This window comes from Colossoma macropomum, unplaced genomic scaffold (genome assembly GCF_904425465.1).
Source record: "Colossoma macropomum unplaced genomic scaffold, Colossoma_macropomum, whole genome shotgun sequence".
Classification (NCBI taxonomy): Eukaryota; Metazoa; Chordata; class Actinopteri; order Characiformes; family Serrasalmidae; genus Colossoma; species Colossoma macropomum.
The window spans coordinates 28,600,829-28,628,436 of record NW_023494799.1 but is presented as its reverse complement, the minus strand read 5'-3'; the positions used below and the strand labels follow the sequence as shown (position 1 = coordinate 28,628,436).

General features: G+C 38.5%; 2 protein-coding genes across 2 annotated transcripts; one reads left to right on the top strand and one right to left on the bottom strand.

Annotated features, from left to right (window-relative positions):
• The first annotated feature begins 164 nt into the window (after positions 1 to 164).
• Positions 165 to 3,639, top strand: lsm4 (LSM4 homolog, U6 small nuclear RNA and mRNA degradation associated). The gene is made up of 5 exons (XM_036586857.1): positions 165 to 285; positions 1,217 to 1,258; positions 1,615 to 1,713; positions 2,649 to 2,832; positions 2,999 to 3,639. Exons 1-5 carry the CDS (start codon positions 283 to 285, stop codon positions 3,097 to 3,099), a joined length of 429 nt encoding a protein of 142 aa, XP_036442750.1. The 5' UTR covers positions 165 to 282; the 3' UTR covers positions 3,100 to 3,639.
• A 1,702-nt stretch (positions 3,640 to 5,341) lies between these two features.
• rab3ab (RAB3A, member RAS oncogene family, b) lies at positions 5,342 to 27,608 on the bottom strand. The gene is made up of 5 exons (XM_036586693.1): positions 27,540 to 27,608; positions 15,625 to 15,852; positions 10,624 to 10,742; positions 9,225 to 9,349; positions 5,342 to 8,079 (listed from the first exon to the last, which is right to left on the bottom strand). Exons 2-5 carry the CDS (start codon positions 15,850 to 15,852, stop codon positions 7,889 to 7,891), a joined length of 663 nt encoding a protein of 220 aa, XP_036442586.1. The 5' UTR covers positions 27,540 to 27,608; the 3' UTR covers positions 5,342 to 7,888.

The window sequence follows — 27,608 nt, the reverse complement described above, 5'->3', positions numbered from 1 at the left end:
GTGAATATTGTTAAATTGCTCGTCACATAATCGCTGAAGTAAAACAACGAATATTTTTGTCTTTAATTGATTTATTTTAAAGTTGAAAAGTTGAGCCACCAGTGAAGGTGAACTTTTATTTTGATATTTTCCGGGGAGCACAGCAATAACCCGGAAAAAAACTAGTGGCGCAGAAAAGTATGTGGTTTGAGCCGCTACATGTACTGAGAGTTTGTCAAATTACTGACCTCAGATTTCAGCCGTTTAATTTATAGTCCAGGTAGTTTATTTCAGTCGGCTGATATGGTAAGTACATCTCATTTATGCACTGTAGAAAAGTGTGCGCCAACCGCTGGTGTTGAAAACCGCACCATTAGCTTTGCTAGCTAGCATGAGCTACAGTAGAAATACTAAGACGCTAATGCTAATTAGCGCGTTCATGGTACAAAGGCTCAAAGCAGCATTCAGACATCAGAGCTCATCACTGAATGGCAGTTCAGGCCCACATTATACTTAATGTTTTATTTACGAAGAAATTCTGACCACGGCTCATTGGCTAGGCAGAGCTAATAGCTAAGGCTACTACCAACACAGATTGTGAGTACTTAAATGTGCTCGAAGGCTCCCTTAAAGGGGAATTCCCACTATTTTTCCAAATTTCTGTATAATAAAGGGGTTGAGATGTGAACCAAGTCATCCAGAGCGGTTTGATGTGAAATGGTTCATTGTTGAGAAACTTGCCGGCTCAGATTTCTTTACAATGGTCGTGATAGGAACCAGGGGTCCCCATGTATACAATATAACTATTTTATTTACTATCCCAAACCACCAGTGAACCTGCTCGTGTTTTCTGAGTTTTTTATATGTAATGTTAATGATGGTAAAATAGTGGCAAATATAAAATACATTTTCTTTGGTTTTCTGGGACTATTTTTGCCTTGGAACACCCTTCTTGTATCCTTCCACTGTGTGGAATTACATTGGATTAGAAAAAACTGATTAAATTGCGTTTTAGACCGAAAGCCTTATCACAAAACTACAGTAAAACATTGTTTTTTCCATGAAAGATGGCAAATGAGAGACTATTGGAAAAGACTGAGGAGCATATCTGTAATACAGTTTTAAATTTCTGATGCTTGTTTTTTTATTTATTTATTGTTTTTTACTTTTTACTTCCTTAGTAAGTGCATGAAATGAGAATGCCTCACTTAAAGGTTAATTTCTCTTTTCCTTATAGCTTCCACTATCTTTACTGAAAACAGCACAGAACCACCCAATGGTACGTATTTGATGGGTTTACATACAAACCTGTAAATTGTAACTGAACTTTTAGCTGCCTCTGTTACTTTGATGATTCAGTGTCTATTAGAACTAAAGAGACTTATGTTTAGTGTCTGCATGACTATATTTTTCTTTAAAGTTTAGCTACTGAAGCATTATGAATGTTAGTACAGCAGTATATTTAGCTGAAGCATTATGAATGTTAGTACAGCAGTATATTTAGCTGAAGCATTATGAATGTTAGTACAGCAGTATATTTAGCTGAAGCATTATGCCATCAGGGGCGTAATGAAATGAACTACTGGACTGCGAGGTCCAGTGTTAGTGTGTAGCTAATGGACTTCCTAATTCCAGCTGGTGGAGCTGAAGAATGGAGAGACCTACAACGGTCATCTGGTCAGCTGTGACAACTGGATGAACATTAATTTACGAGAAGTCATCTGTACCTCCCGCGTGAGTATCTGCCCAATCTAGTAATGCAGGTCTGGAGCTGCCAGCTTATTAGGTACCTACACTTCTATCTACACACATTAGTGAGGCACCTGATAAACTTGGACCTTGGGTTCACCACCCAAATAATATCTCATCAGTGGTGGTCCTGTGATGGTCCCTTTGCACTGATAGACGTGGTAGAGGGGTGCTAATAAATAGCGCAGCAACAGAGGGGCTACAGTCAGTTACTGTAAACCTACACAGTGCACCTATAAAGTAGGTGTTTCTGACAAAATGAGTGTAGGTAAAGGTACGTGTGCCTTATGGTGTTTTCCAACTGGGCAGTACGGTACAGTACGGTTACCAGTCAGTGGGTTCTCCTGCCAATTGAACAGTACTGTACCTGAGTATCCATACTGAATTTGGTTACCCTTCTCAATGGGGTACCAAGTGTGCCAAACTGGAATATATGGGGGAAGCTAGAAATGGTGCAAACCACTGATTGGACAGACACAATCATCACACTTTGTCACTGGAGTCAGATGAGATTATTAAAAAAAAACAAAATAAAAAAAGCTAGCTAGCCAGAATCTATTTGACTCTTTACATAAAACAAAATGCAAAGCTAAAGGTACATCAGAGCTTGAAGCTTCATTGCTAGTACTGTTTTTATTTACTGTTAATGCTAGATTTGTGTGAGAAGTCATGTGCCCACACAAAGTAGAGAGCTCTGCCTACTTTCATGATTCTGTTGTGTGATGGGTACTCAGGTACTCAACCAAGGTGTGGATAGTTCTGGGTTTGGGTTTGTAACCATACTGCCTGGTGGATAAAGGCCTTAAAAGACTGGCAACTCTGTTTATACCTAAATTGTTTGAAAATGGTCTTTTCAGTCAAAAAAGGGAAGAAATAACCAAATTTGAGAGAACTTACAGCACCTGTATATCTTTGTGCAGGATGGAGATAAGTTTTGGAGGATGCCTGAATGCTACATCCGAGGAAGCACTATCAAATACTTGCGGATCCCTGATGAAATCATCGACATGGTGAAAGAGGAAGTTGTCTCCAAAGGCCGTGGCAGGGGTGGCATGCAGCAGAACAAACAGCAGGGAAAGGGCAGAGGAGGTGGCGCTGGCCGAGGTAAAATGGGTGTCCAAGCAGAATATGGTCAGAAAGTGAAATCTGATGACTGTGAATAAATGTTGCATATTATCAGTCAAGAGCTTATATTAAGTAAAAAAAAAAAACCTTTGCTGAGCAGCATGAGTAAAAACGTAAGTGAATGATGTAATTTGTGTTTGTTTAGGTGTGTTTGGTGGCCGCGGACGAGGCATACCAGGTACTGGCCGTGGACAGCAGCAAGACAAAAAACCTGGAAAACCACAGGGTGTCAAAAACCAGCACTGAACACACAGTACCTCCTCTTTTTTCTGTATCTTTTGTTCTTCTCACCAGATGTAGACTACTAGCATCTAACTTCTCATTGCATTGCAGAACATTTCCTTCCCACAATCAGATTTTAATTTTGGACAGATTAGTATTAAAAAATGTTTTGCATCACATGTAACCAAGCAGCTTTCTAAAGAAAAACAAACCAAAACATTTTTCTTTGGATATGTTTCTGCATAGTACATGTGATATGCAAACAACAAAATTTCAGGTTTGATGTACTTTCATATTTCATAGACTGTCAATTAAAAAAAAAAAAGATCATTTGGGATGCCCCGGATATTTTCAATTTTAGTTTGGACTCTTCATTAACAAAAATGGCATCCGTTTTCTGAAGTAAGGTAACTATTTTTATTTCCTCCGTGGTCTTTGGGTTTTGGTTTGAGTTTCTTTGTTTTGTTTTTACCTGACATGTCTGTTTTTGTTTTGGAATAGATATGCAGTTATGCTGTAAATTATGTGCAGTGAACTTGTCAATAAACGTTTTTTGTTATTTGTTGCTCCTAGTCTCTATTAATAATTAGTAACTCACTGTTATGGAGTAAATGCTTGTACTTTGATCCATAAACAAGCCAGTGAAAGCAAGGAGCATGTAGGAAAAATAAGAAAATGTCAGCTTTAATTATGTCCACTCAGGTCCTGTTGTGATTGATCAGTAATGGCATAGCACCCTCTTCAGGTGAGCATCAGTCTTGCTAGAAATGCTCTTAAGGGAGAATTCCACTGTTTTTTCTTTTTTTGGTTCAATTTTTTGCATAATTAAATGTTTAAGATGTAAGAAAAGTCTTTGAGTGGTTTGATGTGAAATGTTCTGTTCTAGAGAAACTCAGTCAGAATTGTACGCAGTGGTCATTACAAGAACCAGATGTCTTGAGACGTATCCAATGTCTGAGACATTGCTTTTTGATAATTGTGGCATAAAACTTTTTGTTTTTTTAAAGACTTTCATGGCTAAGAGGTACATGCAGGACACTGTAAGCTAAAATAGTACCTAAAGAAGACTTTTTTTTTCCTTGCATCTATTTTACCATTATCAGCATTACATGTACTCACATGGACGTTCACTGGTTGTTTTGGATAGTAAACAAATCGACTATATTTGGGTTGTACACGTTGTGACCCCTGGTTGCTATCTCCACCACTGTAAAGAAATCAGTCAGTAAGTTTTTCTGCAGTGAACCATTTTACATAAAACCAATTTAAACTGAATTTTTGACTGACTTTTAACTGAATTTTGTACCATTTCAGTAGCATCAATATTGCTCACTTTTCTGTATCAGTTATGTCAAGACATCTATGCCCTGACATCTTTTGGGAGTGTTGGCAAGCCTTTGCTGTTTCTTCTGACATGGGTTTCTTTTTTCAGCAAGGTTAATTTATTCAGATGGTTTCTTGCTTGCTTGAAATAATAGATTAATATTATGGTTTTTAATTCCCTATGCAATATCATGCAGGACAGTGCAAGGCTTTAAATATGATCATCTGATCAACTACTAATGCTGTTGTGCAGTGACCAGTTCTGTTTCTTTTAACAGTATAACAGAATGCTATGAATTCTCTGGTTTGACTCCCAAGAACTTAGGATTTTACCAGAGTAACAGGTTTATAATGATATTGATCTTAATTCGCAAGTTCTTTTAGGTCATATTGCCTTTAATATCTTAAATAATGCCTATTTTCCTGATCACACCAAACACACAATTTCATCATGAGAAGATGTTTTCCTCAATTATTTCTTGCAACAAAGCATATGAATCAAAGTCGCCGGTCTTATCACATATTAAAAATGTACAAAAGGTCAAAAACAGAGGACTCCAGTCTCTGAAATCTGTGTCAAATTCTAAAAGCCATAAGAAAACAATTCCTTCCCTGAGGGACTGAAAGATTACCTTTAACTGAACATTTTACTTGTGCTATAGGACACTGTCAACCTTTCCTGCATTTTTCTTTTCCAGCCAAGGCTTATCATCCTCCTTCATAAATCACCTGATCATTCTGTCTCTCTGTTCCCATGGCAACAGCTGATGCAGGCTGTGTTTTTGACGTCATATTTCCCCCAAAGGCAATGAGCTATTTTTAGATTGGTGCCAAGAAAAGACTGTCCTCTGGTGCCCTCTAGTGCAGCTCTACTTAGACTTTTTTTCATTACAGTGCATAGAAGTGTTCAAGCATGTCTAATGATGGAAAAAATGCAAGTTCATTTTACAGCACAAACCTTTATTTTTATTTATTTTTTTCCATTTCTGTATTTTCCACAACATAGACAATTGGTTTGGTAAATTTCACCATTGAACATTTGACACCATACCCCTGTATTTAGAGTAAATTTACTACTGCATAATAGTTGATCTTGTTTTCTTAAACGTACACTGAAGTCTTATATAAGAAAAAGAAAATTAGAAAAAATAAAATAAATAGAAAAAGATCACAATGAGGCATACAAATTAGAGTGAAGACTGTAAAACAAACCAACGAAAGTAAGACAGTAAAGCAATAAAAATAGAAAAGCAACGCGCAGGTGTTTTTCCTACTGAAACTCTGTGTGGTTTCAGTGTTTGGGTGATGTGAAATGGAGCACTGAGGATGCTGAACGTTTGCTTCTGTGTTTGCATCAGATGCACATGATTCAATTTATTATTATGATCATAATAAAGTAAATCGGAGGACACAAGGGTCTGCTTGGACAACCTCACCACTATCTGGTGTCACACTGGAGCGCTGTAGACTTTTTATTGCCTCTGTTTTCCTGTTCAAATCATCCTCTTCCCACTGAGAAGTAAGACGGGACATGCTAACTTAAAAACCATAGCAAACACATTTAAGAAGCATTCCTGCAAACCTGTGAGATTCCATGTACCGGTATTTTTTTTTTTTTGCAAATCCTTTAATATTCCCCTCATACCTAAAAGGATGTGACGAAATAACGAATAATACTTCAAAAGATATTTTCTCAATATTGCTTTGTAATAAAGTGACACATTCATTCACAAGCAGGCATACACAATAGCAGATAAAGCACATACTTTAAATAATTTAAGTTTTTCTCTTATCTCTTCTTGTTTTACCCAGAGTCAATACAGCACAATCCACACATAAAACTAAAGACTCAAATATATTTACAGTAGTTTTCAGGAAGACAGCATAGCAAAGGAAAAAAAAGCTGGGAATTATCTGTCGTAGTACAGGGAGAATTCACTGAAGTCACAAAAAAGTTATTTAGGGGCACTGGTTCCTGTCATCACTGCCTTATATTTTTAATAATGCCTATATTAGCTATGTCTACTAACAGTCCTGACGATCGGCCTTGTAACGTTACAAGTACACATTTACAACATGAGAAGATGTTTTCCTTAACTTGTCTTCTGCAGCACAGTGTAAGAATAAATGTCCTACCGTCGTTTGGACATTAAAACATTTATCTTAGGTCAAAATCAGAGGACTCCACTCTTTGAAACTTGGGCCAAAGGATGGTTTGGCAGGTGGAGCTTTTAAAGGAACTTCCAGCATTTGTCAGTCTAATCTCTGCCGTATCTGGAGCATATGGTCCATTAGCACTACAATTTTGTCACACTGCTCTGAGCTTAGCAAAAGAACCAGAATTTTATAATTGAAGTCAATGGAAGTCAATAACCAGCTGCTTCAGCTGAAGCATCTGCCCATTGATGTCCATTATAAATGTGTTTCGAATCAATGTTTCTTCTGCTCTTTTCTAAGTAGAGGGAAATTACTGTCCAAGGTACTTGACTGTACTGCAAATGTGGTAGATGGAGATTAGTTTGAAAAATAATGGAATACTCCTTTAAACGTGGCAGAATAAAAGTCCTGCTGCTACAATGTTGTGACTGCAAGAACACATAGTGAACTATCTTTCAGTTTGCAAGTGTTTGGATCTAAATCAACAGTGCAGAATCTGATAACTATTCGCCTAAATGGCTTCATTTCCTTCCATGCATTTTTACACTGAGGAATATCTGTGGATGACAATTGAATTTCACAAAGTCTCATGAAGGGGTTTAAGATGAAGCAGTCCAGTGACTAAAAGGTACACCTACAATTCGGCGAGAGAGGTTTGTGACGAGCAATGCAAAGGATTACCACAAAAACACTAACATGACTTCTCGTTTTCTTCATAACTCTCGGAATGATGTCGTTTTCAAAAACGTTCTTGAATATGTTACTATACCTGTATCAATTAAATACTGCACATTGTCTATATACACATTTGGAATAAATATACAGAAATTTCTTCTCTATTCTTTGTTCGTAATTCATTTAACAAAAGGAGAGCATGAGAACAAAAGGAGTTATACAAAAATATAAAGAAACGAAAGAGGGTTAAAAAAAGATGAAAAATGGCACAATAAAGGCCAGAGGAGACAGCATTCAGCAAAAAAGCTAACACACAAAGTCATAGTTTGTGCCTCGCCAAACTTAGGACTAATGGTAAAATCGTAACGTGTAATATGGCTTTCCCTCACCGAGTCTGAGACTGGTGGGTAGCAAAAGTGGACATATTCATAAACATAGTGTCATGGGGAATGAAATTAAATCATGCTCTCAAAATGAAACGAAACATAGTGGAAAAGGGCCTGGGTAGAAAATGAGAGGGAATACGTGTTGTGGGAGGAGCCGAGTTTAGATTTCTTTTCTTTAACCCTTTTTATTGTTGTATTACCTTTTATCCTGGATGTGGTAGTGCAGGGCAGTGTATTTGGAGAGGCTTTAGGGAGGGGGACTCTTTTAGCTTTTAGCACGCACAGTCCTGGTGTGGGGCAGTCGGCTGCTCGGTCAGCTGCGGCCCCTGTTTGGCCCCTGTGACGGCGGGGTCAGCGGCGTCCAGACTCTCTGACATCTTCTCGCAGATGATGTCTACCAGCCGCTCGAATGTCTGCTTCACGTTAATGTTGTCTTTGGCGCTGGCCTCGAAAAACTCGAAACCTGGAGCAAAAAGAAATTTACACGTTAAAATGAACAACTGCTCTTATGATAAACTGAGAGAAAAGCAGTGTTTTGGTCAAAACTAAAACTAAAATTTACGCAAATATCCCAAATATAGTCGATCAGCCAAAACATGTTTGCTGTTCAAACTTCACATCTTCACCGTTTTTACTTTGCTTTTATTTCAAATAGGCTTTCTTGGTTTCAACATACTGTATGACATACTGTTGTCTAGAGCAGCACGCTACGCACATAAAATGCAATGTTTGATAACTGTACTCGATATTGTGATAATATGAGTTGCGATTAACTGTAAATAAAATAGTGTGCAACAAATGCAGACTCTAAAATAATAACATTAGAATCTCTGCTTTAAGAAAATCATGAAAAATGTTAACCTACAAAAGTACTCACTGTTGTGCAAAGTCCAAATTAAAAAAATGAATGACTAATAGCTAACACACACACACACACACACTTACACACACACACACACACACACACAAACACACACACACATATATATATATAAATATGAATGCTCCTTATGGTGATGCAGGTTTGTTGTAACAGTTGCCTTTACATATTCTACACACTAGGAATCAGAACAGTCATTTAGAAGAAAGATTAGTGGTTATATATACTTTGTAACTGGCTCTTTAGCAGAGTGGCTAAATCACTTGCTCTGCATGCAGGAAAGCAGAGTTTGAGCCTGGCTCGCTCTAATGTTAGACATTAATGCTCCTGACGTTACATTCCCACCAAATCTAATGATGTCACTCTTGCACTGCAAATGTAATTTGATCTGTCCTGTCATTGCAGCTCTTAGTAATTCATTTATCATGGACATTCATAACATGATGGCGATAAAAAATATGATTAATCGTGCTGCCCTACTGTTATCTGTAAAACAGACTTACTATTAAAATGGGCAAAATATGGACAAATCAGTGCTTTAAGACATTACATTACAGCCATAAACTAATCTGTATTGAGTTCACTTCTAGCAATCAGAGGCAATAATACACTTTTATAAATTTCAGAAATATTACTCTACAGTATGTACACACAAGAATAGCATTTATGTCCTGGATGTGTAAATAAATAGTTCAATAAATGCCTTGAATAGGGAAGAATAAACTCACCAAGATGTTCAGATAGTTGTCGGCCCCTTTCAGCGGCGACCACCCTTTCATCCTCCATGTCACACTTGTTGCCCACCAGAAGCACCTGGGCATTATCCCATGAGTATGTCTTTATCTGTGTAGACCTGTTGTATGAAAGGCACAGATATTTAAGTCAGGGTCAGTATTCTTTATATTTCTTAGATTTCATTTTCTTCTCCTGTATTTATAAAATTTGCGTGTTTTTATGTACCAAAAACCAATAAAGTTTTTTTTACTGTGCCTTTAAGACTGATATACACCAACCAGCCCCTTCATTAAATACACCCCCTTGTATCTAACTCATTGTACATGTTGTGTCCACTTACCATACAGGTGCACTTTGAAATGCTGTAATTACAAACTGTAGTCCACCTGTTTCTGTGTATAATTTGTTAGCTTCCTTTCACCCTGTTCTTCAATGTTGACACTGACGTGGTGGTGGTGTGTTAGCGTGCGCTGCGCTGGTATGAGTGGATCAGACACAGCAGCGCTGCTAGTTTTTAAACAATGTGTCCAATCACTGTCCACTCTATTAGACACTGCTACCACCTTGTAGAAGTAAAGTCAGAGACAATAGCTCAATTGTTGCTCCACGGTTTGTATTGGCCTCTAGTCATTCATAAGAACGCTGCTCACAGGACGCTGTTGGCTGGATAATTTGGTTGGTGGATTATTCTCAGTCCAGCAGTGACACTGAGGATTGTAAAGACTCAGCACAACACACACCAACATGCCACCGCCACGTCAGTGTCACTGCAGTGTTGAGAATGATCCACCACCCAAATAATACCTGCTCTGTGGTAGTCCTGTGAGGGTCCTGACCACTGAAGAACAGGGTGAAAGGGGACTAACAAAGTATGCAGAGCAATAGATGGACTACAGTCTGTAATTGTAGAACTACAAAGTGCTCCTATTGATAAGTTGATAATATGGACAATGAGTGTAGAAACAAGGTGGTGTATAAAGTGGCTGGTTAGTGTAAATAATCTCTGTTCTGGCCGACTGGCTGTCCTGTATTGTGTCTCATTCAAAAAGCAGTCCAGACAGCAGTCCAATATATAAAACAAACGGATTTCAAACAAGACTACGTTCTAAAAAATTTCAAGTTACCCCACATCTCTCATTCCCATACCTCCGCTACAGACTGTCTGCAGTAACAGCTCTCCTTCAGAGTGACTGAGCAGGTGAAAGTACTGTAGGCGGAATGGGTGGTCATATGTGAAGGTTAATAGCCCTCTAAGACCACCCCGTTCAATCCAAATTACTTACCGAGCAGTTTGATTATTGGAAAAGGGTCAGAAAACTATCAGACCAGAAAAGGCAGAAAATGCTGTAAATATTCTTTATAATCTGACACCAGGTTTCAGAAGTCACTCACCAGTCCTGTACAGCAGCAAAGGACTCCTCATTAGTGATGTCGTACATGAGGATGAAGCCCATGGCCCCCCTGTAGTAGGCTGTGGTGATGGTCCTGTAGCGTTCCTGCCCTGCTGTGTCCTAATGAGAGAAGCAACATCATCTTGAAAAACTTTCATTTTAAAGAAACGTAATTAAATGCAAAACATGGTCTCAACATGCAACTTTGGTCATGCCATTTCAAACTACACTGATTTGTAACTGCAGCGTTTGATTAGATTCGAACTGCACTAATAGCACCACACAGGCGACCAATTAAATCACTCAGTACCGCGCTTGAGCTGAGAATCAGAGCTAGTTCTGTGAAGACATAATCGCCTCAAATGGCCAAGAAAATGCTAATTAAATTTAATTTAATTAGTCAGGAACCCATCCAATTAGAATAACAATGCTGATTAAATTATACAGTCACCAAGACCGGATTAAATCAATCAACAGGACTCTTAGTGAACACCAGGCCGGTGTGTGCAGATTAATTTTAATATTTGAGTGTCTGTAAGAGTTAATGAAGGGAAAAATAACTGTGAGGAAGAAAAAAGACTTTGGATGTTATTAACATGTCGGAAGAATGTTCAGATTGCATTTACACTTTACTTCAGTCAGTGGAGCATGTGTTTATGTTTGACAGAAGGAATAGAGAGAAATAACGCATTGCATAACCAGGTTATCAGCCCTGTGATGTTACTTAATACACAAACACACCATGAAATCAATCTTAAATCAAGCACCTTTTGCCTTTAAGTCTGAAATATGTAATGTAATGTAGTTGACCTGTGCCTCGTTCAAAAAACAGTTCACTCCTCATAACTTCAGTGTGAATGAGAGGGGCTAAACTCCTGTAGCCTGAATAGATCGATATATGAAAATGTGTTGGTTTTTGTGACATCACTGGACATTTTTGCAGCTTGCAAAGTGAGGAGCATTCAGTATTTTGCTTTCTTGATCTTGTTAGAATATCATTGATTTGTTGTAGTTCACTCCTATAAGTGAACAGGCAGGATAAACACATGAAAAAGTGTTGCTAACCATCAGTGTATGACATACATGCATGTGACTGACAGTGTATTTACTCTCACGTGTACATAATTTCTAAATAAATAAAATAGATCAACATTATTTTGTTTTTCAGTTCACTTACTTTTGGAAGTAACACTGTTGATATAATACATTGTATGCATGTTTAAATGATGTACACATTTCCATCACGGAAATTCAATGCATCACTTTTTCAGTGTTTTAACATCCAGGCACCATATAGTAGTGCACAGTACATGCATGCACGCAGTGTAATACTTTGGATGTACAAATATGAGAACTGTGAGCTGATGCTGGCATTCAGTATTTTTCATGCACATATCTGTCAATGCAGATACTAATGCCAATGCTTAAACACTTATAAAATGTACAAATTTCTACCCGGATTAACATGATGGATAAATGTAGTGTTTATTTATATAAGGTTTCAAAAGTATAAATGAATAAAATGCAGATATTTTAGCTCCGAAGGCCTGTGTTGCCTTAACGTTCGGCTCTTCCAGTTTGTTTGACATTTTGGTCCCCCCTGCAAACACACACACATGGTCCGCTGCAGCTTAGACTTAATTTCTACGCTAAGCTTTTATCCATATTTTTTTTTAGCATTAATTAACTTATAAGAAATGCTTAATCAAATCACATTAAATGATCTCAACACTTTTTGGTAATAACTATATCACCTATTTCAATAACACTCAAATCTAAACATCTGATGCAGATAGTCTTCTTTTAAGCAAATATCTGCCGATACAGGCAGAACTCAATATCATCGTGCATCCCTTGTAAGAATACAGTTAAAGTATAACGATACGCAAATTTCACAAGACAATAAGTACTGTTGCTTTTGCATCATAATACAGCTTCGATACAAAATTAGAAAAGAAATGCTAACAAATCTTCAGCATTTATTTTAGATTTTAGATTTTTGGTAATTTACATTTGACAGTGCTTTTCTATGGAGATTATACAAGCTATGTATGTGAAGCTGAACACCTGTGTCAGCTACTAATTATAAGAGGTGTCTGGAAATGTTTGTAAGAAATATTTCAGTATTTTATATACTGGTACTTGCAGTGGTTAACTGAGTATCTGATTACTCCTAACAATCAACACAGCATTGTTCAGTCAGCAGTGCCATCCAGGGTTACAGCTCCCATGCTGGTGTGCAAATAATGCTAAGGGGAACTATTAGGTTACCAGAAAAGCTGTAATGAACAGAAGAAGGACTGTTTCCTGTCTTCATGACACTGAGCCCTGTGCTGCAACCCAGTACCTCATAAACAAGCCCTGTGCTAAAAGAATACATTTCCCATCTGTCTCTGCCATATGCTTCAACTCATCTCCACGAACACCATGCAAGTCTAGAGTTATTATTGTTATTTAGTTGTATTTACAAGTAAATATGTACTTATATAATTAATTACATTGCTCATTGCATAATAAATTAGATTTACATTCTATTAACATTCTGTATGGACAGGTTGGAAACTGCACTTCTGACTTGTTTTAATGTCAAAAAAAGCAAAAAAGGTAAAGGATGCTTTTTTATTCCACAAAAAAGACTATACGCACAACAACTTAATTAAATTTAAATCATAAAGTTTCTCCTACACTACTTACTAATGCAAATGTGGTATCTTATGCAAAAGTGGAATCTGCACCAGGTTTGGGCGGTATGGTGGTAATATGGTATACTGCAATATTTAAAATTTGATGACAATATTTCAAAATTACGATGTTTCAAATTTCTATTTCACGTCTGAACGGACAAATAAAAACATTACACCCATTTATATTTTTGAGGGCTCACCAGTTGGTGGTGTGTGAGCTCACCGACAGATAGTGCAAACAGAAAAAGGGGAGAAATCAGAGCCAAGAAAACCTCAGAAAAACTAAGTGTGACAGCAGCTCAGCCCCGGCGAAGAGCTACATATATCAGAACTGCACATTTTCTGCTAATTAGGCTGACAAGATGTCACCATTTTTTCAGGGAAAGTCCCCATTTTTGTTGGCCTGCTCCCGGCTGGAGCTGTCCAGAAATGTCCCCGGTTTTAACTGTGAATTAAAAACGCACCAGAAGGTCCGAAGAAAAACCTGGCAGCAGAGCAGACGGGCAGATATCTCAAGCTGTGATTGTTTTGGTCAACAGAGGGGGCTCCTACCAACTAACCACTGCTACCACTTCCTCGCCTAGTTTTAGAGAATACTGCTGCGTAAAACTCGACCAGAAGCTATCAAGTGTCAAGTTAGTCCACAACATCACCACAAAAATCTTTTCAAGACACAAGGTAACATCAGTTTCAGTCAGCAGCTCCTCTGGCAGCAGTGTCTTTCTCTCCCCTCGCACCATGTGCACGTGGGCTGGAACTGTCCCCTCTTTTTTATTTCATAGAAAAAAAAGCTGAACTGGAAATATCCCCAGTTTTCATTTGAGAAATCTGGTCACCCTACTGTACACACCACAGAACACGTTCGACTTCTGCTTTTCTTTCAACATCAGTCGCACAACTAGGCGCTATCTTTTAAATGAGCATAAACGGTGCGCTACACTCTTATTTTAGCATCAGTTATTTTAGCTACAGCCATGCTGTGGTGTAGTGTGGCACGTTTAGCCTACTAACTAAGCTCTCTCTGAAACACCACAGAACAGGTTGGAATTCTTACCGTCATTCTCCTTTTGCTCTTTCAAACATCTAAATTTGTGTCGAAAAAGCACCAATTTTCAAAGTCAAATCTGTACTATGATGGGTGGCACTGTTTGGGTCTCCAGCCTGCTCGCTAAGCTAATGTTAAGGTAGCCTGTCAGGCTACGGATCCAAACACTGTCCCTTCAACAGTCACCTGACTTCAGTCTCTCAGATTTTAATAATTATTTTTAATCATCTGAACTTGTATCAGTGCTTTAGTCAGCCAGAATCAAACGTGCTCTGTGGTGGGCAGAGCTGTTAGCATGCTAGCAAAGCTAACTCTAACCAGCTCCAGCACTGTTTAACATTTACAAGTTGTTCGATAGATGGTTTGACATTTATTCAATGTTGGCTTGAACATCATGCACTGTGTTCACTTATTTAGTAACCATGCAAAGCGAACTAGTTTTTTTTTTTCGATTTTGAAATAATGCTAGATGAGACGGCAGCTCTCTTTCCCATCATGGTCATTACTGCCGTTGGAGCATTGTCACCGTGTTACTTCAGTCATCGCTGACATCCGATTACAACATCCGATCGCTGAGGCCTACAAATAGCTATGAGTGAGAAATAGTGAAATAAAATGTATGAAGGTGTAAATACCATGAGGGGTGTAGGAGGGTTAATGAACAGCTGTACTGTTACGCAACACAACACATTTGTTTACGACCACACACAATGAAATACATGCAATAAAGCCATTGAAGAATTACTGGGCAGTCTGTAGTGTGTAATGTGCCTAATGGGCCTTTGCCGAGCTGTTTCTACTCTGCACTGTGCTGACGAGTCAAGAGGAGGGGGGCCATGCCATCACCAAAGACCCTGTGTGCTTTTCTGATTGGCTGTGAGTTCACATCAGTATATCAGCGGCCAACCAACCGTACACACTGCCCTCCTTTTGCTGCCAGGCTACTGACCATCACGCATCATACTGACCATCATCTGCTCATCTGATGCTAGTGACACATACTTTGCTTATCTCATACAGTTCAGGAGCTTCTCTTCATGTTTTGCATGGAAATGCTGAACATCGCTTTTCTATTTAAATACTTAGAAGTTGCAGTTGCTGCTGGTGATAAGAACATGGTGCAATTTGACATTAACTATTTTTTAAGTCATACATTACTTAAATAACTGAATAACTAAAAGAAATTCTGGTGAACGTTATCAGTGACAAACCATACAGTTTTATCACACTCCATCACTATGCCATTTTAAGATCAAAGAGCTGAAAAACTCACCCAGATCTGCAGCTTGATCCTCTTGTCATTCCTGTAGATGGTCTTCACTTTGAAGTCGATGCCCACCGTGCTAACGAAAGCTGGAGTGAAAGAGTCGTCGGCATAGCGAAACAGAAAGCTGGTTTTTCCGACGCTGCTGTTGCCAATGATCAGGATCTTGAACATGTAATCAAAGTTCTGGTCAGAAGACTCCTTTTGGCCATAACGGTTGTCTGTAGCTGAAGCCATCTGAAAACAAGAAAGAGAGAGATAGAAATACTGTGTTTTTTAGCAGACATTAGACTGATATTTCTATTAGAACAGCTTTTAATTAGCCATAAGTGTCATATTGTCAGTGTAGGAACCAAAACGTTGTATCTCCAAAATGGTAACTTTACACCTGAAGGAAAAACAATCGAAACGCTAGAGCTAAACGATTTGGGAAAAATATCTAATTGCGATTTTCTGACAAATATTGAGAGTGCGATTTCAGGTGCGGTTATTTTCTATAAATTGAGGTTCAGGCCTGTTATCCACTGTCCACTGTTCAGACTACAATATCCATCTTTTCTGGCTTGAGGCTTGAACCCTGAGTGTACTGTGCCAGACTGCCAGTAAGCTGTGGTTGTGATGTCAAAATACATGGAGGTTTGGTTGCCTCTGATTGGTCTAACTCATGTACAGGCAGTTCACAAGCTCTGTATTATTAGGTTAAATTTCCCCACTTAAAACTTACGACAATGTTGTTGATAATGTAGACTATGATATAAAAAATTGCTGCTCTTACAATTTGAAAATTACACATAATGCTAACAAATCTTCAGCATTTAAATTATCTCGATATAGAAATTATTAATCTTTCAGCCCCACTAAACATCTAGCTTGAAGTAAGTTTAAATAAGTTTTTCTAAATAAGATCGTTTTATTGGTTAGGGGTGTACATGGGCACACGAGTACTTGAAATCACTGTTGTGGTATCTGTTACACCGCATCACAGAAATTCGAAGATAAATATACAGCTGAACAATTTAATTTTAACAGAATTATAAAGTGCTGCAGTTTTTGATTTGTAACACATTAAATCTGCACTACGTAAGCTTTGGGTATTTAGACACCTCTCTGGTGGAAAGGTGGAATTACAGGCAATGTGTGGAAAAACATTTTGTGGCATCAGTTATGCTTTGGACCCCTTCTCCGAAAGGAGGAATCAGATGTTTCCACTGAGAGAGAATTCAAAGAGCACTCAGTCAAAACTTGGTGAAGGACGTGTCTTCCAAGGATGTAAGTGAATGACCTACTATTGTCATCATATCTTCATTAGTAAAATGTTGATTTTGCGACCTAAACATCCAGCTGGATCTTCTTTTTTTCCTTAGTATTGTTACATAGTGCAGCTTTACATATATCATATTATACTTTGCTTTTTATGTCAAGCTGCTTAGGACATGTTATGGATATAAAGGATCAGCAGAGAAGGCCAAGGTATTGTCATTAGCTAGAACCAAAAACACTGAAAATATAATTCTGTGTTCTCAGTGTTACCTCAACAAACCAAGATGTTGTCACATCATTCACTAAGGAGAAAAGCACTTATGCTGCATCTTCAACTGCACTGGTCAGCTCTAGTGTTAGCATTAGCACCTTAGATGTTCTAGAGCAGTGGTCACCAGCTCTTCTCCTGGAAAGCTCCTTTCCTGCAATGTTTAATTCCAACCTGCACCTAACATGCTGCTTCCCCCCTTTTACCTTTTACCAAACACTAATGCATCTCATCCAGCCATAAAGAGCTTCTTAAGAAGTTCACTTGCTGGAGCAGGGTTGGCAGATGGTAGTTGGAACAAGACTCTGTAGGAAGGCAGATCTCCAGCACCAGGGCTGGTGACCACTGCTCTAGAGGCTTTATCTGACATGAAAACCTACAGTTTTAACATGCAGTGACAAAAAATTCCATACCAAAATCAGTCAGAATGCAAAAGCAGTCAGAAAGTACTGATAATACCTATGATGTTCTCAGAAAAGCTTGTCATGATGTAATTTATCATGAAAATGCCTTCAAATGTTTAACTGTTTGGTAGAAAATGAACTTTTTCATGAAATCTACTCTGTAGAAGAGAAAATACTTTCCCAGGTAAATACAGTGCAGTCCTAGATGCCAGTGCTTGGTTTGTGATGTAGCACTCTGAGAAGCTGGACGAAGCCAGAGTAAAACTCTGTGCTGTAAACTATCAAATCTTAAAGCGCCTCCATCAATATTGAAATGCTATTCATAAGGCCTTATGGTAGCTGCGAGCAATCGATTGAGATCCACTCTGCACAATCAATTATCATCAACTGGCATGAAGGAAGTCCATCCCCTCCATTTGCTGTCTACATTAAAAATCATGCCATACTGACATGTAACTAGACTAAGACTAAGTCTAAATAGTGTAACTCTAGCTTTCTCTAAACTGCTTTCTGTGTCTACTCAGACCTGGTTCAGTTCACTTTTAGAGTGTGTCTGCCACTGTCATAACAAAATCTTTCGCTGCCCTTTATGTTGTGTGAACATACCGATATAAACTTTGAAGGTAAACCTTTAGTTGACAGAACCTTTCTGTAAATTGAAAGAACCTTTTTAAAGCTAACACATGTTAATTAAAGATGTTTGGTTCTTCTCTTGTAGTAGAACTTGTGTCAAAGGTATGTGCTTTTCTAACAACAAGAATTATTAGCGTGTCATTAATAGGCATGTAATGATTTCAAAACTTTATCAAATATTGGAAATATTTACACTTTAAATGGTGTATTGCAATAAGCTGCATTGTCAATATGCTTCTCAGCGTCGTCCAAGGGTCTTTCATTTCATTTCAGCCTGGAAATCTGTTAATGATCAAAACTAAGCATCTAGTAAAGTGGACAGGGAGGGGGTGGTGCTTATGTTATACATGCCCTCACACTTAAATGACTGAGCCTCTTTATCTAAAGATGCCTATACATTCTAGAGGTTGCAATTTTGTTTTATTTGAGAATTCATATTTAATCTGCAAAAATAAGATCAAACAGAATTATTTCTATAGTGTTTCAAGACATTGAGCCTATAAAATATTGAAAATGGACTCAAATCTTTAACTCAGAATCAAAAATCGTATTGAACCTGAAAATGTGTATTGTTACTCTTTTACTTGTTAAAATACCAGACTATGCAGCATAGGTGTCATACAAGTTTTGATATTTAAGCAATAGAACACGAGAGGGAGTGTGTTATCGTGAAATAACATCACAGCTGTGATTTGGTCGCAGGCATGAGCCGTGATTCGTGATAACACACAACCTCGAGTGTTCTATTGCTTTTATACAACAGTTAAATAAATAAGTAAGTAAGAAATAAATAAATTGGGCCATGAACATTTAATATGGCATTTAATATGTTTTAATTTTAGCAATTCCTTCCGCCAAATTATAGTTCCTTAACAAGCAGCTTGTTGCTGCGTCAGAGTAACGAACTCCGCTCACTCGCTGCACATTCTGCTGTAAGCCTCACCTTTTGAAGTACGGACTGAGCCACAAAACTGCCGCAATATCAAGTTTAGCTCAATGCTGTAATTTTTTGCTGGATCAATATTAATGTTGTTTTGTTCCTGCCAGTCTGTAAAGCATCTTACAGCCCATTTTGTTTGGTGAATGGTATTCGGTTAATTTCTGGCTAATTCCAGGTTGTTTAGGTGTTCTTCTGTCACAGCTGCCGACTGAAAAGCTGCTCAGTGATGATGAAATCATCGTTATGGCGAAATAACAGCACAGTTAGAACACTTCTCAACCAATCAGCTTGCGTGGCTGGAACTAACTGTTGTATAATTTGATATATACTGTAAAAATAACGTAAGTGAATGATAGCGTTGATCAACGGCAGCACCTAAGCCTACACAAATCCCCAAGTGCTAAGTTACTCCATAATTAGTGAGCAGGGTACATGTAATAGTGTACATGTTGGGGTGACGACAACATGCCTCCAGGTCATGTACCAACAAAAATTAGTCGAGCAAGATTGAAACACTACTCTTCCAAACTTGACTAAAAGAGATCGCAGATGCCAGGGCTTGGCATCAATCAGACTTAGCCGTGCCACACTGGATCAATATTTGATACAACGCCACTGGCGCAGGTCCAATCTGTCTCACTATCGGAAATCTAAAAACAGACCCTGTGATAGTGTTTCTCTGACCTCTATTTGACTGAGCTAAAAAGGATGCCCGCTGACCACTGTTTATAAAGCCTGAGAAAGCCTTGACCAGGTCTGCTGCAATCGATGCTGAGATATTTATGAAGTTACCATCAGTTGGTATTTACAGGATCGAAAAACAGGATGCACAACTGAGCAACAAAGAGAAATACAGCACAAAATGACAAGGCATTGCAGTCATGTCGTTTCATGCTGTAAATGAGATGGCACATAGTAAAATAAACCACAGGGAGGGACGTCTGATCTTAATCAGGATGATTCAGATGGTAGTAAGGCTTCTTGCACCAGCATACGTTTAAAAGGACCTCTGACTCAACCTTAAAGGGGAATTCAGAATTTCTGCATAATTACATTCATCAGAAGTACACAAAGTCATTCTAAATGGTTTGGTGTGAAATGCTCTGTTCTAGAAACTTAGCGAGTCAGAACTGTTCACAGTGGTGGTGATAGGAACTGAAGAAAAAGACACAGAAAGTCATTATGTTAAATAGTTATGAATATGTTGCTGTTTTAGGACAGTTTTGAGTTGAGGTTTTGGTCTAAAATGTATTTTTAAGACTCCATTCATGGCGGAGGAATACGTGCAGGCAAAGGCAAAATAGTCCCCAAAAACAACCTTTCATATTTACTTTGCTAAATTTCCTTCAGTCTGTCTGTCTGTCTATCTATCTATCTATCTATCTATCTATCTATCACTGTATCAACATCAGCATTTTATATAAATACTCAGAATACATGTAGAGGTTTCCTGGTGGTTTTGGGTAGTAAATAAAGTGGCTGTGTTGTAGACATCAGAACTACTGGCTTTTATAACCACCACTGTAAAGGTACATGAGCAGGTAAGTTTCTCTACAATGAACCATTTTGTATCAAACCTCTCTGAATGGCTTTGTTTATATCTCAAGGATTAAATTATACTAAATTAATTATTAAATTATATACATTTTGGTTGAATCTCCTTTAACAACCAAGCTACTGAAGCCTCAGCCAAGCAAAAGATTTCTAGAGCTTTCCCAAATAACATTTTTTTGGGCTCCAGAGTCATTTTGGATTTTTGCAGTAATCAACAGCGAATTTTTGAAGCATTGACCCGCCGGGGGTTGAAAGGGCTGCTGTCCAGAACAGCGTTATCGTGCTGTGGGTGAGCGGGACGTGCAATTAAAGCGCAATTGTTTGCATGTTCTCCCCGTGTTTGCGCGGTTTTCCTCCCACAATCCAAAGACATGCAGTCAGGCCGACTGGACACGCAAAATTGCCCCTTGTGAATGTATGTGTCTGTCTGCCCTGTGATGGACTGGTGACCTGTCCAGGGTGTATCCTGCCTTCCACCCAATGACTGCTGGGATAGGCTCCAGCTCCCCCTGTGACCCAGAAGGATAAGTGGTTTAGAAAGTGTGCGTGCGTGTTTTAGGTATATTCATATGATTTTTATGTTGAAGAGCCTGAAAACAGGTGGAATGGTGCGATTTCCAGAGTAGAGCTGAGGGCTGTGTTTTTAGCTGTTGGCACTGGAGAGGCTGGGTTTCTTCTTGCTGTGTTCAGTGCTGTTTTCAGCAAATAAAAAATACACCTGCGTTATGGAACGTAATCTCGAGTCGTCTCCCCAGCACCCCAAATGTTAGTATTTTGCAGTTCGCCTTTACTAACAGCCTAAAGCCTGAAAAGAAAATAAATACAAAAGAAACAAAAAATATCGGAATCCCAGCAAACACACAATATTGTCACAACACTGTCTACTTTCTTACAAACATACTACAAAACTGTCAAAAGATGGTGCTGTTTGTCTCAACAAGGTTGTCACAACATTGTCACAACCTTATTATTACGGAATGCTGCTGTGTGGTATTATGACTACCTATTGGCAACTTGGGTACCTACACAACGAATGAATATCCGAACGGTGGAATTTTCCAGCCCTACAAGTTTCGTAGGAAGATTCTTAATGTCATACAACAATACTCATATTTAGTCTTCATGGTATTGATAGATAACAAGTTGTAGCTCATCTCAGTTTACGTCCTTTGGTGCTTTAGACTGCCATCACAATGCTAGCCCACATATCTGTTAGCTGAAGTAAAGGGCACTTCACGTTGGCACTTCACGTTTTGATTAAGCTTGTGCTGGCCTTCACCCTCCCAGCTTGGTAGCATCATATGGTTAGAACTAGCTAACAGGTTGGAAGTTACTAAAATTGGGAAGAAAATTTAGGTATTTTCTTTTAGAGTTAGAGTTAGAGTTAGAGTTCTTTTAGCACAGGATCCACGGGTTCTTTACTTTATTAACGGACGCTTAATCATCATCTGATAACATTATATATATATATATTTAGCTAATATTGTGATATTGAATTCATAGTATTCGATCACACCAACATTTTGGTGCTGTGACTGTGCTCTGATCGTCACTGCTGCTGCAGCTGCAATGCTACAGGAGGTGAAAACCAAGCAAAGCAGACCACAATGACCAAGAAAAGATAAAAAATATTATGTGGACACTTTAGATGCAGTCTCCAGAAAACGGTATGAGTAGATGATTAGCTTGATTGGTGGACGGGTTTCATAAAACCTGCATATCTCAGAAGATTCCAATGCATGAGATTTTACAAAAACAAATAAAAACGGCTCCCAAAACTGCCAAAGCTCTTTGATAATAGATAAACTTCAGCTGAAATCGGCTTCTTCTTCAAATTTTCCCTCCTGCCTTAAATGATGTGGCAGTTTTTTTTCAAAAATAACATTTTTTAAACTGAGTATTCCCCATAAAAACTGCCTTTGCTGAATGGGTTATGGCTTCATCTCAAAGCACCTACATTTACCTTTTATGAGCACATGCAGGAAATAAAAGAACTTACATCTAGTAGAAATGAAATACAGTCACTGCAAACTTCAACTAATCACATATACATCTTGTAATACGTGATTTATAGCTCGAAATACCCACTAAACAGAACGACATCTGTGTCGACATTCTGTAACCTATTATTTCTGGACAGAGATGCTGGTGGTCAGCTAGGCATCCAGTACCCTATTGAGTTTCAAAGAAACCTGAGCAGCATGTGGCTAAGGTAAAGTGGAGCACGACGCTGCGCTCATTCAGAATCTGAGCAGGGTGTCTACAGGTTAAGTAGGACATACCTGAACCTGTGTAATGCATTGAGGATGGCAAGCTATATTGCTCCTGATGAAGATTTCTTAACACATCTTAATCCATCTTCAAACAGACTGTTGTTGTAAATAAAGGTCTTCCATATTATCTCCCTAACCGATACATTACTTAACTGCTTAACCAAAAATTATTGGTATGCGCTGGTATGCTGGAAAGCTCTGTACAACACCAAAGTGTCCTGGAGTGCTTCAACGTTTCAACGTTTCTCCAGATAACAGAGGGCCTGGGCACCCTAAAAATAGAACATCACTTTTAGGTGCGCACAATGTGGAGCCAGTGACTTTATCAGTGAGACAAAACGCTGCTGCAGAGAAACACTATTCCTTCAGGGATGAGGATCTTTAGTGTCGTAGTGCATATTGCAAAAGGGGGGTTCAGCACGAAGAAGTAGCTTTCCACAGCTGTGTGCTATGAAAGGCTGTTTATTTCACATTATATAAGGATGCAATCATCTCAATACAGTATTGAAAAATCTAAAAAATGAATGCTGAAACATACTGAAATTTAAACCTGCATTACAGATGAGCCCCTCTGCCTCTTCTGAGGGGTCGCTCATTTGCTCTCTTTCTGGGAAAGCACTGTCAATGATCAAACACCTGGCATCTGGATGCATCATATCTGTTCTATTGTTTATAGCTTGGTTATGTTGCTTTAAAGATCACTATTTGGCACAAGGACCTGATACATTGCAATCTTTTGTACTGGAATATTCTCATTTATTTTTCTGAGCTAAATCAATCTGTGTGATATATTTGTAGCTCTACAGAATCAATACACTTTTAACTCATCAAATATTGAAACTCAAACTCTGACCTCATGATCGCAGCTTAGCTTAACATTTGTGAATAATTACACCTTTCATATTACGTACATGGTGAAAGCACTGAGCTTAAACCTGTATTACTCTGGGAAGGTCTCGTACCTCTAGGAAATTTACCTTACAGTCAGCTCCATAATTACTGGCACGCTTGATAAACATATGTAAAAAAGGTCACGAAATGTCTTTGTGGTTAATTAGCTCAATCTCACACTATAATATGAGAAAATAGGAGAAAATATAACCTTTAGCTGAAGTGAAAAAAAAAATCAAGAAATCTTTTTATTAACAAAACCACGTCGTTATTATTCTTTCAACAAAATCACGTGTCATAATTATTAGTACCTCTCCGCAAATAAAAGCCATACACTCAAATATGCTGGTTAAAATGTGCAACCCTTCTATGCCAACATAATAACACTGGGTCTCATTCACCAATATCGTTCTAGGTTTTTTCTTAAATGTGTTTGTGAGAAAGGTCCTACGAAGAAGTCTACATCAGATTCATGACGTGTTCTTAAACCACAGCACTGTTCTCATCTTTGTGCTCTTGACTGTGTGTAGATTCTGTTCTTACCTAAGAACAAATCCAAACAAGTAAACATCAGTGAATTTCAGAATCTTCATAAAAAATTTCATAAGTGGGTTTTAAGAAGAAATTTCTTCTTAAGAACGGTTGGTGAATGAGGCTCAGTGAGCCTTCTCCTATAAAGCTTGATGAGAGGGCAAGGAACCTCCCTAGGTTCTCCAGGGTCTTAGGTCCTCTCTTTTGCTCTTCAGCTTACCCCTCAGGTTTTCAGTGAGGTTTAGATCAGGAGCTGGGATGTTCACGTCTGATTGATTCTGCAATCAATAACCCATTTTTATGCAGATTTGGATGTATGTTTTGGATCACTGTCCTGCTGGACATCCACAAAGCACAACCAAGCTTTAGCTGTTAAGAGGAGGCAGACAGATTTCATTGAATATCTCCTGGTACCTTATAGGGGCTATGATGCCATGTTTCCTACTAAGGTTCTGAGGGCCTTTGGAGGAAAAACAGCTCCAAAACATTGCAGATCCTCCAACTTCACAGTAGAGATGGGGCTCTTTTCTGTACAACTATTCTCTTTTATGCCAAACCCAACACAAGACATTCTTTACCCATCTTTACCAAGGGTGTAAATAATTTTGGAGCTGACTGTATTAACTCTTGTTGGTTTAGCAGTGCTCAGAGTTGCTGTCCAGCAGTGCTGCATTTGTACTGTACAGTCGATTACCACATCCAATCATTCTGATGCTTTTCTCTGTTCTTAGTAAAAGAACAGAAGCATCTGCACACCGGCTTCTGCTGTAAGTACAGAGAAATCATGCTCTGCAGTGACTGTACGACACAGATATGGTACAAAGAGATTAGCTTAAAAAATACAGGAGCATGTCTTTCACCCTAAATGGCCAGGGTCCACCAACAGGCCCAAAGTTTTATTACACACTTCTATAACCTAAGAATAGCTCAGCTAGTTTGTATTGTAGTTCAATGTAATTACTGAATAATAAGCCTTAGTATGTAATACGCCTGGGGTTTTAAGAGGTTAAGGTTATCCTAGCAAGTATTCTGTCACATACAACCTTTAAAAAAAGATGGTTCTTCAAGGGTTCCTTAGTAAAGAAAATGAGACTATATAGAACCATGAACACAAATAACCCTTTGCATGATTAAGGGGTCTTTGATTCACCAAAAGGTTTTCCAGATTAATGGAGAATGTGCTTTAGATGGTTCTGTATAGAACGTTTTTATATAGCACTCAAAAGGGTTCTTTTATTGTCACGATGTCAAGCTTGTAACAACAAAAGAACCATTTTGGGTGCTACGCAGACCTCTTTCAAGAAGGTTCTACTTAGAACCATCTATAGCACATTCATGCATATTTTCCATCAATCTAAAGAAACTTCTCATGATGCAAAGAACCCTTTAATCATGCAAAGGATTCTTTGAGTGTTCATGCTTCTATATAGTACCATTTTCTTTACAAAGGAACCCTTGAAGAACCAACTTTTTTAAGAGTGTTGTAAAAGGAACGGTTCTATATAGAAGCATTACATGTTTAAATGGTTCTTTGCACGGTGAAATTGTTCTCCAGACTGATGGAGAATGTGCTTCAGATGGTTCTATATAGAACCTTTTTGAAAATGGTTCTACATAGCACCCAAATGTCAAGCTTGTAACAGCAGAAGAACCCTTTTGGGTGCTAAGTAGAACCCCTTTCAAAACCACCTTTTTAAATAGTGTAGTAAAAGGAATGGGTTTAGATAGAACCATTTCATGCTTAAATGGTTATTTGCATGGTGAAAATGTTCTTCAGACTGATGAAGAATGTGTTGTATATGGTTCTATATAGAACCTTTTTGAAAATGGTTCTATATAGCGCCAAAAAGCGTTCTTCTGTTGTTACAAGCTTACAGCAGACCCATGTACAACTTATTCTCTATCAATCTGAAGATCCATTTTACCATGCAAAGAACCATTTAAGCATGCAAATGGATATACATAGAACTCATGATTCTGTATAGAAACACTGCCTTTAAAAGGCTTTATATAGAACTATCTATTGCATATTCATGAATATTTTCCATCAATCTAAAGAACCTTTTCATGATGCAAAGAACCTTTCAATCATGAAAATTGTTCATGATTCTATACGGAACCATTTTCATTACTAAGTAACCCTTAAAGAACCATCTTTTTAAAGAGTGTAGTACAGGGAATGCTTCTATATAGGACCATAACCATTTGCATGCTTACATGGTTCTTTGCGTGGTGAAATTGTTCTTCAGACTGATGGAGAATGTGTTGTAGATGGTTCTACAAAGAACCTTTTTGAAAATGGTTCTAAATAGCACACAAAGAACCATTTAAGCATGCAAATGGTTATTCACAGAACTCATGATTCTATATAGACACACTGCCTTGAAGGACCATCTTTTTCAGAGTGTATAGAAGGTCAAAAACGTCCTCAATCCAGGAGCTTGCAAAACCAAATCTATGATCTGGCCTCGAGGACGCTGATGTGCCATAACCAGCTACTGGCTGCTGTATTATTTAAACCTTTAGGGCTGTATTACTATGGTTGAGGCCTTGAGGAGGAAAGAAAGCCAACACAGCCCACAGCAAGCAGCCAGGCAAAGGCAACTCTACTCAGACATCACAGAAACGCTGTTTGCAGTGTGAGCTGCATTTGCTGTGCGTTTGAAAATGGAGCTGTTAGGGCGGATGATGGCGGTTGGGGGTCGCTCCACGTAATCTTCATCTGGGCCAGGCAGGATGCCTTAACCTTACCGCACACGTACACATACACACAGCGCAGCATTCCCGGTTTAATTAAGGAAATTATGGAATACTGTACATCGAAACCCGGGTGCCATCTTACGTAACGGCAAGCGAGAAAACATATGGCAAACGACAAACGTTCTTTTTGCATGTTTTTCAGTACAAACAGTCAAATTCTGTGACTGCACACTACAAAACACACACTGAGGAACATGCAGACGGACAACCACCACAGCAACAGCCCATATTAATACAGGGTACACAGAACCCAAAGGATGCTTCTCTCTTCATGTCAAATGAAGGTTATTCCTTCTGTTAAAGCGTGAACTGACTCGGCTCTGACCGTCAACGACATGCTCACGATATGCAAACGTCCCAACGTACGAATAATGTGAAAATAACATTGAGATATTGAGGCTTTGCCTTACCGCTGGAGATGTTTTAACGCGTGAATTACGCCAACGCTGCGCCTCTTCCAGCACCTGCAGAAGCTTCGA